Source organism: Bacillus rossius, chromosome 17 (assembly GCF_032445375.1).
Source record: "Bacillus rossius redtenbacheri isolate Brsri chromosome 17, Brsri_v3, whole genome shotgun sequence".
Lineage (NCBI taxonomy): Eukaryota > Metazoa > Arthropoda > Insecta > Phasmatodea > Bacillidae > Bacillus > Bacillus rossius.
The window spans coordinates 30,078,929-30,096,370 of NC_086344.1; the positions used below are offsets into that span (position 1 = coordinate 30,078,929).

At 36.6% G+C, this 17,442-nt stretch overlaps 1 protein-coding gene across 1 annotated transcript in view; it reads right to left on the minus strand.

The window, feature by feature from the left end:
* Positions 1-17,442, minus strand: part of LOC134540781 (uncharacterized) — a 227,861-nt gene that overhangs the window by 52,250 nt on the left and 158,169 nt on the right. Inside the window, exon 2 of the mRNA XM_063383698.1 lies at positions 4,245-4,300. Within this exon, the coding sequence (XP_063239768.1) occupies positions 4,245-4,300 (56 nt within the window). The remainder of the gene's footprint in view (positions 1-4,244; positions 4,301-17,442) is intronic.

A 17,442-nucleotide genomic window follows, 5' to 3' on the forward strand; every position in this document is an offset into this window, starting at 1 on the left:
CAATCACTGGCGCCCGTTATTTACATAAGTCATAGCAATTTTCTGAAGATATTTTTGTCACATCTGTGTCATCATCCGGCGACAGGAATAAAAATCATAAACAATGAAGTGAACAGATGTAAAGTTTAAGTGGGGCAAACGCAAGCTAATGAAACCAATAACGTTCAGATGGTGTATGCTTAGACATACGAAACATCTCTGCGGTAATCTCTACAAAAGGTAGAGGGAGACAAGGATGCTAAGTACATCGGTTTAATGGGACTGTATTTTTATAAGAGTGGAAATAGAACACCCGGTACCAGATTCTTGAAATCACTCGAGAAACTTTCGTCACACATTAATCTTCATTTCTCCGAACCGTGGTGGCGTTATGGTTACCGCTTAAATCTCACAATTGACCCGATGCACGGCGTGAAGACTCCGCGCTATTTCAGAGACATGCACTTAGAGGCGACACCACGCGAGAACCACCGGCGCGCGTCGGCCTTACCAACCCACATCACTAAAAAATATAGGCTACATACCTTTGACTAGACGGATCCCTTTCCACAAGTTTCATGTCAACGTATCTCTTTGAAATTTTAACACTGTTATTTGTAAGAAACGGAAAGTATCAAAAAAATGTTTTTGAAAATACATTTTTTTTTCTGCCCCTATTTTTTCCCTTATCATTCTTAAGACGGCAAAGGAATATTTATGTTATGATACTACCTGAGGTAGAATTATTTGTCCAGAAAACATGTTCATGCAGATATTTAATTCTCACCGCGTTGCTAATGATGTTTAATAACTAATCCTGCTATATTTCCTGGTGTGTCAAGTAAATGCGCCAATTGTGGGAAGGGCGGTGATATTAGACGCGAATTCTCAAGTTTTGCCCCTACCAAAAATCGCTCAACGCGGCTAAAGAAGTTTTCACTTCAAAATAATAATTATTATTACAGTGTAGGAGGTTTCTCCGTTGTACTAGACTGTTTTTTTTTTTCAAAACCCGCACTGCCTCTAACCAGAATCATGGGTCACAGAGCATTAAACAAAGGTCAGAGACAAAAACAGAAACACAGGCAGCGCACGACAGTACGAGGCAACGCTCGCCAGACATAAAGAGAGAGAGAGAGAGATAGAGAGAGAGAGATAGACGGCTTTGAAAGTACTCTCTGATTTATAATATTTTCCCCGCTGTGAATCTCATTTTAAATCACTCATTCCATTTTTTTTCCATCTTATCAGGTAGAGTTAACGAGGAGAATATTAGATTCCCCAATTATTTATAACAAAAAATATTAATTAGTTTTAATTAGTGAAAGTTTGTGTTCAAATATTTACCTCAACTGGAAATTAAACCCAATACTTTTTTAGTGTAAACATCTTAGCTTTCTGTAAAAAGGCTTTTGGTAGAAGTAATTTCCTTTAAATGGAAAGGAGGTCGCATGAACGAAAATGTGACACAAAGATGGCGTACCCCACGTGTTAGCAGCATAAACCCCGAAAATATAGTCACTCTCGTATAAAAAAAAATAAGGGGACATACCATAAAGTATGGTTGTGCCAAGAAAAAATTTACGATAGTTAAACTATTCAGGAAAATATTTGGTAAACTAAAATAGGCATAGTAAAAAGTAATCTCAAGTTTTAAAATACTCAATAAAGCTGGCATTACAAGGATTATAATACATATTCTCCTTGAGATATGTCAACACGCTCGGTAGCACAGCGTTTAAGCCCGTGCTTAGGAACCTAGAGGGGCGAAGATTAAAATCTCGTCACTGCTAAATGTTTTTTACTTTTTTATAACATTATGAAAATATAACTTTGAATCGGCTCAATAAGGTGAAGGCTTTTTTGTAGTAATAATTTACAGACTGGCTTCAGCCGTTTGTACAAAAAAATCACACAAACATAAACAAACATACAAACATACATATACTTAGTGTTGTGATGAATGTTTTAAAGGGTTTCAGGTAAATATTTTAGTAACGCCACAGAAGTATCACAGAAGTATAACTTCTTACGTGAGCAAAAATTGTATAGTGTGAACTGTTTGGTAAATTTTAACAAGATAGGCAGCAACAAGATGCCTTGTCGAAAATCAGGTTCAAAGTCGGAGTTTAGGAATTTTTTAAGTCTTTGTACTCTTTTATCGGAGCCGTTTCCAACAGTTAAAAATTTCCGTTTGTTTCGTGTTGCCATCTGCGGGGGATGGTTTCAAAGCAAGGTTTAAAGATTCAAGCAGCGAATTCTAGCGGCGTACGCAGAAAGTGAGTGAGTGAGTGATTCGTATCTAGAAATTTTTTGGTATGTACTTGAAAAATGGTCATAAATATTGCTAACTATATTTATCACGCTCGGCATCATTTCAAAGAATTCTACTTTAAGTTTTGTGTCCGAAATTTGTATAATAGTTTATTTCAAAACATGGACAACATGAGAACACATGAATGCGCTCGTTACCGAGATAAGATGTTTACACATCACTGACGAGTGCTGAAAGACTCGTTCACATTATTTTGTGTCATAGAAACATTTACTTTAATGTCACACCTTAGGTACAGTTTCACAAAAAACTTTTAAATAGTTTCTTTAATTTCAATAACTATTAAACATTGATCAAGGATATGACATAATTAGAGACCGGAAAAATTCGCGGATTCATTTCGTGATAGGCTGAAATTCAAACATGTGTTCAAATCTGCTGGTTCTGCTATTGGCTCGCAGTTTAAATGGAGCTCTCTGGGCCAATGAGAGACTAACGACCTAAGAAGCGTCGAATCACAAGCTACCCAGTGGAGACGCCTCACAATTTAGTAAACCAATGAACACGCGTGTTTACTTGAGATGTGCAGAGGATAATGGAGGCTATGCTAGAGGTCATTGAATAAGCGAATTTTTCCGGTCCCTAGACATAATACATAAATATATAGCCCATATGTACAAACAAATGTATTGTGTTTCTTTAAAATATTTTTTATTTAATATAATATATAAAATAATTAAACAAATAAATTTTCAAATACTTCTTTTATGAGTCATGCGATTCGGTATTTTCATGTATTGTGCAGAAACGTACGCACAGATAAGATTTTAATTATTTAATTATTTGTTTATTCAATTTTTTTTCCTGCAATATTGTTTGTTTAACCAAAGGTGACTATTTAATAACATACTCTATCTGTTGACTAGTATACCAGTGAATCCTCATTGCTGAGATGTTGAGACCCTTCTAGGAGGTATTTATGGGTGCCACGTAATTTTATTAGAAGAATAAACTTTGCAAGTAATTTTTAATTAAAAAACAGTGATATTTTGGAACTTGGATTTAATTTTTGACGTTTGTTTCATGTGTAGGTTGCGTCTGTCGCTGTGACCAGCGCACCAATAGGAGGCGACCTTTCAAAACCAAGAACTTTAGAAATATTTGAAATTAAAACGATCTCTTATCTTCTATGTTTAGCCGCCATGATGCGTGGACTCAGCAAGAGAAGTTCTGTCACGATCAGTGGAAACTAGCTGCAGAAGTAGCATCCATCGAATATGTGATGGTCAGAGAAAACTATAAAGTCATCTCACGCTAGTTGTATAGGACAGCACCCTGCAGTGCTGTGCGTAGGTGTGTTTTCAGGTATTAAAGAACACACCTCAAGTCCCTATTCTTCCCGTGCATAGCCCGTATAGTGATGACCATTAAGTGACACCAAGTATAATGTGACTAAAAATATTTTCCACGCAATCGTTAATAACACTAGTACAGATGACGCGTCAACATAACATCAAACATTCTTAATTTTGTGTGGGGAAAAATTCTTTACTTGACTTATGCGGTAAAAAAAATATATATATGTTAACTTTGACTATTCAAACTGTAAAAATAATTACTTTGCTAACTTACGAAGTTATTTCCTTTAATTACCCGTTTTTCCTACTAACGTGCTAATTAGAGAAGTAATTTTTTTTAGCATAAGTTCTCCAAATATTTATTTATTTCTTAAAGTACAGGAAGTTTGATTTAATTTGGAATTTAGAGGACTGTGTTTTATAAATGCGTGGCAAAAATGTTTTTAAAAAAATCCTGAAACTCCAAAACCACGACACTTTTGAATATTCATTTTTAACAGAGAAACATAATTTACTTGCCTTATCAACTGTTCTCTGCTTGACGTAGAATTACGGGACATTCTGTGTGTACTGTCACTGAAGAGACACTCACAATAGTTCTCGGTAGCAATAACAGTGATTGATGTACTCACACTAGAAGCGTCCGCGAGCAGGTAACAGCTGGTCTTCGAAGTCGAGTTCTTTCTTTCTGGAAACACACACACAAAACATAATAATAATAATGTGAGCGAAACTTTCAGTGCTCGCTAGATACATGTAGCATCTAACCTCCGTAACGAGCAAATTCATGTGTTCTAATGTTGCAAATACACTACAAACAAGAAACTCGAACACGAAATTTCGACGTAAAAATTCTTTAAAATAATGCCGAGCGTGATAAACATATACGCAAATCACAAGTAGTTTCCGCACCCACCGCTACGTCGACTATAGATTCGTTCGTTTTTGTAGAGAGAAATTTTGAAACTATATAAAGACGAAAATTTTTAGATAAAAGCGAGGAAAGCCTTGATAAAATACTTAACTCCGATTGGCACCTGAATTACGACCAATAATTTTCAATTAAAAAAATGCCCATTTTGTTTAAATTCATTGAATAGTTATTATTGTGAGGTTTCCCTTTGGCTTTGTGAACATCGGTCAACGCCAACCACCACAGACGGCAATACCGTGGTTACGCATTTCCGTCCCACACGAACTTCCGTTCCATTCACGAAATCACTCATTGCCAGATGCCGTATGCCGAGAGCTAGGGTATTACAAATCAAAAAAAAAATGACGTGACGTCTAATAAATCGATGAACGCCGGTTGCACGCACGAAAATGTGTCCCGTTACGCACATTGTCCCGTTACGCTGTGTCCCGTTAAGCTCATGGTACGCTTGCGCTGCATCTATCTCTCTTCCACTCGATTGGAACAACCATCGATTTGACTTTTTCGAGGCACATTAAACTTGAAACACTCCCATTAGTTTCCTACTTTTCCTATCATCGTCCTATCCTTAACAGAATAACACAGATTGGAAGAAGTTATATAGCAAACATGTATAACAGTTATAGTTAAAATAATCTCTTCGTTAAAGTAATAAACATATTTGAATTAATGAGTTTAAATAAAAGTAAATTTATCAATTAAATTGTAGATTTCTTTTCACTCCTTCTTTGTATCCATACAAAATAGTGATAATTGACCAAAGTGGTTACAATATGCCTTGCTTGCCGTTAGGAACTCAAAAGTTGCTTTAAAATTGCATCTGATTTTATTAAATCTGTTGATAGGGGAAGGGTAGGCAATGTTCGTGCAGAAAAACTCAAAAACACTGTCACTAGTGGAAAACATTTTAGTCAAAGATTTTTTTTTCTTTTTCGTTATTTGAAATGTAATAATTAAATTATTTTTTTTTACTGGACCTCAGATTCAAATGCATACATTTGATTTAGTTTTCAGGTATTTTCTATGAAAAACTGATTTTTTTTTTTTTTTTTTTTGCTGTAACGACTCAAAGCAATTTAAAAAATTTTGTAAAATAGATGATTTAAGTGTGTTTGGAATTATTCTCAAAACGGAATGGATTATTTACTGTGAATGTGTAGGAACGAGCTGTACCGTTAAAAGTTCGTTTGTAAAATGTAGTTCGGAATGGAACAACATTTTTTTAAAGTGAAATTCAGAATGTAAAGAGATTTTTATATTTACAAAAAAAATTGTTTGTAAAGTCGGTTTACGGACGATAGTTTAACGTGACAACGTAACAAAACTTTGATGAAATGATTGCATAAATTTATGAATAAAACTGAATAATTTTTATTGAATTATCACTATTTTATATGGATACAAAGAAGGAGTGAAATGAAATCTACAATTTAATTGATAAATTTAATTTTATTTGCACTCATTAAATCAAATATGTTTATTACTTTAACGAACAGATTATTTTAACTATAACTTTTATACAAGTTTGCTATTTAACTTTTTCCAATCTGTGTTATTCTGTTAAGGATAGGACGATGATAGGAAAAGTAGGAAACTAATGGGAGTGTTTCAAGTTTAATGTGCCTCGAAAAAGTCAAATCGATGGTTGTTCCAATCGAGTGGAAGAGAGATAGATGCGTCGAAAGCGTACAATGAGCGTAATGGAACACAGAGTAACGGGACAATGAGCGTAACGGGACAATACGTGTAACGGGACAATGTTCGTAACGGGACAATGTGCGTAACGGGAAAATGTGCGTAACATGACACTTTTTCGTACGTGCAGCCGGCGTTCATTGATTTATTAGACGTTGTCACGTCAAAATGGTAACTGAATTTTTTAACAAGCGAAAGAAATGTCCAGTTAACATTCGTCTATGTATAGCTCAGGTGACTAAGGACGCCGATGTTCCGGATGGTAAACACGTGTTCCAAATCCTCTGTAAACAGCAATAAAAGACGTTTATTTTTCTTGCACAACTACCGCTTCAGTCCAGTCCGAGATGCGAACATTTGTTGCAGTTATGTCGCACCGCCGTGTTTACGCAGCAAACGAGACGAACCCAAAACAGTACCGTTCTCATAGCTGGGCGCCAAAATCAACATTAAACCAAACTGTAATACTTAAAGTACTGCCAAAAAGCTTTTTGACGTTACAACGTCTTACAAATCGATGAACGCCGGCTACACGCACGAAAAAAGTGTTCCGTTACGCACATTGTTCCGTTACGCTGTGTCCCGTTACGCTCATTGTACGCTTGCGCCGCATCTATCTCTCTTCCACTCGATTGGAACAACCATCGATTTGACTTTTTCGAGGCACATTAAACTTGAAACACTCCCATTCGTTTCCTACTTTTCCTATCATCGTCCTATCTTTAACAGAATTACACAGATTGGAATAAGTTAAATAGCAAACATGTATAAAAGTTATGGTTAAAATAATCTCTCCATTAAAGTAATAAACATATTTGAATTATGAGTGCAAATAAAAGTAAATTTATCAATTCAATTGTAGATTTCATTTCACTCCTTTGTATCCATACAAAATAGTGATAATTCAATAAAAATGTTTCAATTTTATTCATAAAAGTATGCAATCATTTCATTAATGTTTTGCTATGACGTCACGTTAAAATATCGTCCGTAAACCGACTTTACAGTCAACCAATTTTTTCATCTTCATCCGACTCTTAACTAATGTCGCCTTTAAAATCTTATCCGGTTAAAATATATTACGCTGTAAACAGTCTTTGCTGTAAATAAAAAAAACTTTGTTTTTAAGCAGAAGGTGGCCACATCTGCATTATCACATGCTAACTACGTGAAGCCATTTTTTTCCTTCAGCTAATTGTTGCGCCGTATTGGATGGACGCCCAAATCATTGACCAAAGAGTGTTTTTTTTTTTTTTTTGCATTATGGAAACAGTTTTAATGAGTACATATTATGCCTGGCCATCTTGAATTTTAAAATATTTTGACACCACTTGCAATAAAGCTTTTGTAATAAAATGTTTTGTGTCAACGTGTTATAAGGACTAAGCTCTGTATGTATATTTCTATCTTTCTCTATTTCTCTATCTTTATCTCTATCTCGACTCGCGTGCTACTATTAGTATTCGTACCACATAAAAGAGAAACTGTCATAAACTACTTACTGGTAATCATCCGATACTACTCACACGTCGTATTAAATTGTCACGGATACGCAGAATGCATCAACAATGAAGAAGCCCGTCGCCATGCAGAGGAATTCAGCGTTACCAATAATAAATAATAGTTTAAGAAAAAGTAAAAAAAAACACGTTTTATATAGAAAAGTAAATTAAAAAATAGAAAATAAATTTTAATTAAGAATAGTGTAAAAATTTTAATGAATATAAATTAATAATAGTGTATATATAAGAAAAAATATATTTTATTTAAAAAAAGCGTGGGGTGTTTTTTAAGATATTATCGAAATGATAATCCTTCTACTCATATATGTCAATAAAATATTTATAACTATTGAGACCATGCACCCCACGCTTTTTTTTTTTTTTTTTTTGAGTGAAACTCCTCTGGGTGCGATGTTTCAAAGCCGAATTTCAATGCAAAGTCTTCGTGAAACATTTGTTGCGAAGCTATTTCTGACGCTAGTATGTTGCGGACGGTGCAGAGAACTTGTTCCCCTGAGTGGGTTCCACCTGGCGACGTGTGGCTCAGGTTTAATAAATTAATTAATAAATATGTAATAAATCGCTCTGGGCCCCGTGAAGTCTAGACCAGCGGCCGGCAGACTTTCGAATGGGATGAGCCAGACAGTAAGCAAATAGATACTCCTTTTTAAAAAAAAACGCAACTGAACAAAAACAGCACCACTGAGTATGTATAAGTATATACATTCAGAGCTGGCACACTTCACGTGACCATGTCGATGACGACGTACATGAATTTACTCGCTATCCAAACCTTCCTATAGAAGTTTACACTTAAAAAAAACCTCGAGATAGAGGTTATAACGAAAAGTTTTAGGTTAGTAAAGTTAATTTATCTTCTTGACGACTAATTCCTTAGAAAAATCTGTGCGGAAAATAAATTATGTTTTTTAACAAAAAAAAATTCCATGTTAAACAAAATATGTAGCTACCAAAATGGGGTGGATTAAATTTTCACTAACTTGTTTGCCTGATAACAGCAAATCAATGTAGCTATGTTAGCAAATACATTACGAAAGCTACTATGGAGCGGGTTGGGCCAGAATCTAATTTTAAAAAAATAGCCAGTCATTGGGACTGTCAACAGAAGTGAAAAATTAAAACTTTGTATTTAAATGTGTAACATGACATCATTTCTACGTCAAATGTACGTAAGAAAATGATTTTGGTATTATATCAGTACGATGTCAGCATGACATCATTTATCATTACGTCATTTTTTAGTCACATAAGATGTAAGTGGTATGTCAAAATTACGTAAAAATTCATTACCTAGCTATGACTTACCCCAGTGATGTCAGACCTAGGTCATGTAATTGCGTGGTCAAATTATCTTCACTTACATCTACTACAGCATGTCGGTGACGTGAAACCGTAAGCTTTTTTCCCTACCAAAAATATCGCTCAACGCGGCTAAAGAAGTTTTTTCACTTCAAAAAGAAGCTAGGTCTCAGACTCGGAAATATTACGATTTTACTATCCCCTCCCTTTCCCATGCGCACTTCTAGCCGACGCTAAGCTGTGGACTGGTTGCATTCAAGTCGCCAACGTAGGGGAGAGATATCTGGTCATTATCACCTCGGGCAGATTGCTTCTGGTTGTGGCATAAGGCTAGGGAAGGGGGATAAGGAAATGACCGGGTAACCTTTCACGCCACGCCTGTGGTGCTGGCTCAACAACCTCCTCTCCCCCCTCCATCTTTTTTTCTCTTCCCCTCTCACTGAAAAAAAACTGTCCTCCATTTTTTCACCCCCCCCCCCCCCCCCAGAGGGATCGATCCACCTGCCCGCTGACCCCTCGCAACATCAACCAGACGTGACCAGAACCAACGGCAGGAACTGTTGACGACATATTATGTCAACATGCAGACATCGACATGTTGAAAATCCCGAATGGTCCACACACGTTATTTATTAAATTATTTTCGAAGTTACGCTTCTTAAAACACGTTATGATGAGAGTGTAATTCTTTACGATGCGCGCGCAATATTCAACAAAAAAAATTGACAGGACATAAACAAAAGGCTACGTACATATAATAATTAGGTATTTATGTTTTTAAATCATATACTTCAGTGATTTATATTGAATACTGAACCGTATAATTAAAAAAAAAACATATTTATAGTAAATTATAGTGATATCAATTGTCTTAATAAGCTTTTTCAAGTGTATTTATACAATACATGTATGTATAATTTATTGCATTATTATTTAATAAATAATCAAAATATATTAATTCAAACAAACATTCGGCATGGTTATTGATTTTAATTACTAAATAAAATTTACCTTGATATTTTACCAAGTTAACTAATTAATTTTACACACGTTTTTATATAAATAATTAAAGCTGGTATTTTTTTTAGTTTGATTTAATTCATACTTTACCAAACGTATTTTTTTATTACTCCAGTCCTTGAATTATTTTATTTCTATCAATTATCTGCATGCAAAATAAAAGTAAGTTGTTTATTACGCCAAGTGAGTTAACTACTGCGCGTAGGACATAAGTGCACACAACCATTATTTTTTTTTTAATTTTGGTTCACTGTGTCGAGACCGGTCAGTTTAAAGTCTACAATTTTGAAGAGAAATTCCTCAAAGCCGTTTATGATTTAAAAAAATGGGTTGTCTGTAAAGTCGGTTTACGAACGATAGTTTAACGTGACGTCATAACAAAACAATGATGAAATTATTGCATACTTTATGAATAAAATTGAATCATTTTTATTTTAATAATAAAAGAATAAATACTTGAAATTATACTCGTAATCAGATTTTTAAAATGTGAGTATAATTAACCTTTATTGTCAAATTTGTTGTTGTAATAAGCTATGAAAACCACATTAACTTTTCACTTCACTTTATAAACAGTCGAGTGGGAGAGAGATAGATCCGGCGCAAGCGTACAATGAGTGTATCGGGACACGGCGTAACGGAACAATGTGCGTAACGGGACACAGCGTAACGGAACAATGTGCGTAACGGGACTATTTTTCGTGCGTGCAGCCGGCGTTCATCTATTTATTAGACGTTGTCACGTCAAAAAGAAAAAAACGAAACAATGGCATAATCAGACCGTAGCATAAGTGTAACGCTCGAATTGCTAACGAAGAAGTGAAACTATCGGGGAAGGAGACAGTCGATGACGGTGAAGGTGTTTTGAGCTCGATGACATGTTTTCATTGCCAAATTATTGGATATTAGCGCCCTTGCATTGCATGCACACCCACACTCTCGCATGCTTACAAACATCATCACATATCCTCATGCATCTATCTATTAATTCGATGACATGTTTTCATTGCCAAATTATTGGATATTAGCGCCCTTGCATTGCATGCACACCCACACTCTCGCATGCTTACAAACATCATCACATATCCTCATGCATCTATCTGTTAATTCGATGACATGTTTTCATTGCCAAATTATTGGATATTAGCGCCCTTGCATTGCATGCACACCCACACTCTCGCATGGTTACAAACATCATCACATATCCTCATGCAACTATCTATTAATTCCACTTGAATCTCACTCATGAGATATTCTTTTTTATTTAATAATCACCGTTAGTTAATATCGAGACCAAAATGTTTTAACTTCTAGCGAAATACGTGAAAATACGTCGATATCGATAATCGACTGCAAGTTGTTTCACACGTTCCTCGAATATGTCTTACAATTTAAACTTATATTTATTCAAGTTATACATAATTGTATATGCTACAGTGAAGTTAAATGTTTACACTGTAGTATTTTATCTGTAATTATTTTTTTATCAAATATATTTAAAAATAAGTCAGTGTCAGGACCTCCAAACTAAACTGCCTCCCTACCTACACTGCTTAACGTTTTTAAGTTTAAAATGGTTTTAACCTAAATTATTTTGCCTCTAATGTTTCGTGTTTTTGTACACGATTTTTAATGTTCATTATTTATACATAGTAAATTGTCTGAAGTAGCTTGGCTTCTGGGTTGTAGCCGCGTCCAAGGCGAATATATCACCGACGTTTCGGGCAACATTGCAGTCGCCATCATCAGGGAAGAGTTACCTAATGAGGTTATTACAAGTTCTTCTGCTCTGATATAATTTTTTACTATAGGGTCGAAAACGACCCGAACACAGTATTTATGATATATTTCATTCCTAACCAATTTTTTATAAAAAAGATATAATTACGTGAACTCAATAAAATACAACGAAATAATAAAGTCATTGAGCTACAGTGTGATCCCATCATTATTTTAACTTTTGTAAAGGAATTAAATTTGTTTTGGGTCTAAATGGACCCGAACAAAGTAGCAGGGTTAATACTCTGGTCTGAGCAGTTGGAACTGCCGTGTGTGAGAATAGCGTCTTGCCAGTCCAAAAAAACTAGTCCATCAGCTGAGGGTCGTGGCGGACAATTGTTTTTCCTTTTTCTAACTGGAAGTGCAACTGCAACTTCAACATCTAAAGTTTATTACATATTCTTAGGGATCGGAAAAATTCGCGGGTTCAATTACCTCTAGGATGAACTTTATAGTTCTACGTACACTCTGTCAAATGTCACCCTCTCATTGGCTGCTGTCTTGTGAAGATGTCCCCATGTAGCGGCCTGTGATTCGATACAGCTTCGGTTGAGTGTTTCTCACTGGCCCGGAGTCGTCCAGGTGAGTTGTGAGCCAATAGCAGAGGCAGCACTGAGGTGTACACCAGGCTCGCTGTAGGAAAGGTTTTGATGGAGATAAAAAACGGACGAAAACTAGCTTCTACTGCGCAACTCAAGTACCCCCCCCTTCTTGGTGACGAAGAGGGGAGTGTAAAGGAAAGAAAACACGTGTACGGTACACACCATACTGAAAACATCATGCGGCTGTTATGTAGTTGGTTCGCCTACTGTAATACTTGATTTACTATCCCTTTCAGAGTGGTTACTTTCGGCACAGCAAAACACGTATATACAGTATACATTACACTGAAACCAAAATACATTTTCCAGGTTACTTACCTACTGCAGTTCTTCAATGCCCGACAACTCGCTGTCCCTTTCAGAGTGATTTCTGTCATCACTGTAGCTATCAGCTTCACTTGAAGTGTCAGTTTCTTCGCCTAAGTTAATTATCACTTCTTCCACAGCGATATCAATTGCCCCTGCCTGTGTTCTATATCCGTTTTCAATTGTTTGTACGTGTGCACATACTGACTTCCATTTGTCCTGATCTATCTCGGAGAACCGTTGATTGCACAAAGCGATAACACTTTTAATGTTAAAATCAACATTTCGTTGCGCAACCCACTGTTTAACGTCCGCCCAGATGAGTTCGATGGGATTTAAATCAGGGTGGTATGGAGGAAGACGTAAAACTCGGTGAGAGTGCTGTGACATAAGCTCGTCAATAACGTAACTCTTATGTAGTTCTTTGTGTTTTTTTATTATTTCGTACAACTCTGGTTTCAACATGTCGGGCCGGAATGAAATACCTTTTTCACGTAGCCATGTCTTCATGTCCTCTTTCTTGGAGTTGGAGTTAGGACACTTTTCACGGAGTTTATTGTGATACGGTGCGTTGTCTATTACCAGAACACTGTTTTCTGGAAGATTAGGTATAAGCTTCTCTAATACCCACTTCTCGTAATTAGTGGCGTTCATTTCATTGTGATAGTCACCCGTAGCTTGCTTTGAACGCCACATTAACAACGCATCCTTGATAAAACCCATTTCGCCACCTGCGTGAACAATTATCACTCGCTCGCCTTTAGATACGGGTTTCAGCAGGCCTGCATTGCTTGCGTCACTCCATGATTTTTCTGTACAGTGCGAGCTCAGTAAATACGTCTCGTCCATGTACACTATAGGCCTGCCTTGCTGCCTAGCTTCCTTTATCTCTCTTAGATACGCAATCCGTTTGTATCTTATTTCTTGTCTCTCTGTAAGTACAGAACGATTTGTTCTCGTTTTCTTCCATCTAAATCCCAATTCTCGTACGATTTTTCGTAAGCTTGTTGCTCCTCCCTTAAAACCAATACTCTTTCGTAGTTCTTGTAGTAGTCTTGGGATAGTAGGGGCGATTTTCTGATTTATATAAAAATTGTGAATACTTCGTCGCACAACACACTTATCAAAATCGTCAAGTCCCGTAACATGCTTCGTACGCGTCCTATGCTTGTTTGGTGTTTCGAAACGTGTGCCCTCGCCGACTGCAATACGCTGCATCTCTTTGGTAATCTGGGTAACTACATTTGTAGACACGCCTGTAGCCACAGCAACACGTCTTCGTGCTTCGGCAAAAGGGATGATAGGCTCTTGAGCCGCTTTTTCATTGTTCATGAACTCAATCACATTCGCAATAACTTCTCGCGTTTGACTATGCAGAACCTTGTGTTTCAGCTTCGAATGTATTGGAGGCATTGTTACGTATATACCTCAAGAGAACGTGCACACAAAATCCGACAATTCTCGCGGTAGCCTACTCTGTTAAATACGTACACAACACAACCACGGAAAGAGGAAGACTGATATATTCACGCACGGTAGTAGCTTTGAATATATATACTGTATAGAAGTCGCCAGCCCAGGTTAAAATTTCTAATACGGTTTTGAGGTAGTTGGTTAATTCACCGCCGCAATCGCCACCATCTCTAGGGCATCGACTTGTGGTGGTCCCTAGCGGACAAGTGTCGAACTCTTCAAACACCCCTTCCCCCTCCTGTTGAACGACTTTGAGCTGCAGTGAATGATGGATGAGGGGTGCGGGGAATGACAGCGGGCGACAGGGCTGCGCTCTAACGTGTAAATAACAACTAAGACGATACAGGGCGTTACGGCAGCGCACTGCAGCGGTGAAGTTCCCAAGCTGCTCATCATATGCTTCTGAAAAACGTAGAGTAAATCCTATCCACTCGCGACTTCTATACAGTATATATATTCAAAGGTAGTAGTCTACTAGACAGCCGTGCGCTATCGATGGCCTTCGCAGGCACAGCCAATTAGAGCACAGGCGCCGCTTTGACTGCCGAGGGGGGCGGTATCACAACCTGCGCGTCTCAAAGCCCTTCCTAGCCTGCGCGAGTTGTAACTACATGAATTTTAGGCTGTCGTGAAAAGAATCCGCGACTTTTTCCGGTCTCTACGATATTCTACGATGAAACGATACAGTCAACTGCAACAGCAACCGCAAGATTTATTGAGTGGGGAAGGCTTCAGTTCAGTCCAAAATGCCAGTTCGAACTGAGCAGTTCGGACTGGAATGTGGACTCATCGTGTGTGCGGGCCGTAACTGAGCACGTGACTTGGGCGTATGACTTCGTCGTTGTTTCTAGCAGGTTAAGGACTTTTTTTTTCTTTCAGATCCATCTTTCCTTGGAAAGCCCTATAAATTTACTGTTATTTATAAACGTAGTTAAATTTCTAGATATTAAATTAAAAGAAAAATTTCTGAAAGTAGTATTTTTGTGTTTCTCTCATTCTATCTGAACGATTCTGGTTGGTAGCATTACGATATTTCAAGTAGTTTAGCTGTCGTTTACAGTTTTTGAAAGTTCCTTAGGTTAATTTAGCTACATTTAACATACTGTAAAATCGTTAGTGCAGTTTGGTGCACTGGCTCTTCCAGGGGGTAGAGAGTGCAGGAAGTGCAGTAAATTAAAAAAAAAAAAAAAAACTATGATCAAGAAACTGTAATTAGAAAAACTTTCTAACTAATCCTCACAAAAATTATACATTTTTTTAAATAAAATATATATTTTTTAAATTTTGTTAGTGTTTATTATTGTATAGCCCCCGTGTCATATCCTCTCCTATGAAATAGGTTGAATTCTGAAAAATTCCCCCCCCCCCCTTTTTTTTTGTACTCCCAAAATTCCCCTTTCTTCTTTATTTCTTTCTTTTTTTTAGATGGTTGGTTTTATTTCAGGTTGGCTACATTAAAAATACTATAAATCGGCGTGAACGATTGCTTAGGTTAGTTTACCGACATTTCAAAAATACATAGCGGTGAAAAAAGGGGATAGGGGGTTCAGTTTTTTCTAAAGCACCTGATTTAGGTGTGATTAGTTTTTTTTTTTTTTTTTTTTTCCGAAATCGAAGTGTAAATTTCCACACAGACGTTCGATTCGGCTACGGGCAATGGTGAATAAATTTTTCCTGCCGAAAGATTGGTTTGCGGTTTTTCGGAAGATGACCGCCTGTAACCTGTAGCCGATTGACGAGGATAATTACCGCAGCGGATGTCCACCGCTTTCGCATTGAGTCTTTCAGTTGGCTATTGGATTTTTTTTTTTCATAGTGGGAGGCAATTAAAAAAAACGAATGATAAAATAATCGGGGGATACAGTTCGGTGTTGCAGATACATATCTATCATCTCCATCGAAAATTTAATTACACCACTGGACAGCTAAAAAAACCAAGAATTCGTTACGCTAAGTGAGGACTGTGATGCATCGCGCGCGGTGGAGGGGGAAGCGCCGCCATTTTGAGGTCATTTTGCTGCGTCTCGAGATTTCCATCTAGTATAACTTTTGACTCTGAGAAGCTACAATGTTCGTTTGAGTTTCAATCGTTAGCTCTCGTCAAAATCTATCGATTGCATTTATATTAAACATTTGTGGAAAATAGTTACAGTGAATATATATAGTGTTAAAATTAAAATAAATAAATAAAAAATATAGGCCTAATGTCGGCTTATACGCGACTTCTTAGTGTTCAAACATGATTATAGCATACATAAAAGAGCGTATTTTGTATTTTGTATATAAAATATTACCTGTTACGTGCACGTATTCACGTACAAAACACGGCCGTGTCCATGATACAGCCAAGCCCCCCCCCCCCCCCCCCCCCCGTTTTTTTTTGTGGTTGAATAAAGTGAATACGTATCAGCTACCAGTTGCCAGATATGCTTAATTTACATCTGGCCAAGTCTGCAAAAATCAATGGTTCACCCGACATATATCGGCGCATGCTTGCATAATTCATATTAGAACGTGCTTAAAGTTTTGTTAAATTTATCATGCTACGCATAGGCCTAATATTTATTAATAGCCTGAATGTGACATTATCACAGCTGAACTTTGCAAAAGTTTATGTTGGTCTTCTCCGTGTGAGAGCTTCTGGTTATCTATGAGAAAATCATATATATGCATGTAATTTTTGACGTGAAAACGTATAATAAATCGATGAACGCCGGCTGCATGCACGAAAAAGTGTCCCGTTTCGCACATTGTTCCGCTACGCTGTGTTCCGTTACGCTGTCGTCGAGTGCAGTAATAATAAGTTATGTTACAATTGACTAAAAAATTATGGTGATTCATATAATTGATGATAAATATTTGATAACAAATTATTTATATGAAAACTTGTTCATAATTATATTTAAAATTTATACCTAAACACCAGTTTTTAAAATTAATTACAAGTCATCTACACGTGAACTGTGTCGTCGACTGTTTATAAAGAGAAGTGAAAAGTTAATGTGGTTTTCATTGCTTATTACAACAACAATTTCGGCAATAAAGGTTAATTATTCTTGCATTTTAAAAATCTGATTACTAGTATAATTTGCAGTATTTATTCTTTTAATATTAAAATAAAAATGATTCAATTTTATTCATAAAAGTATGCAATCATTTCATCAATGTTTTGTTATGACGTTGTCACGTTAAACTATCG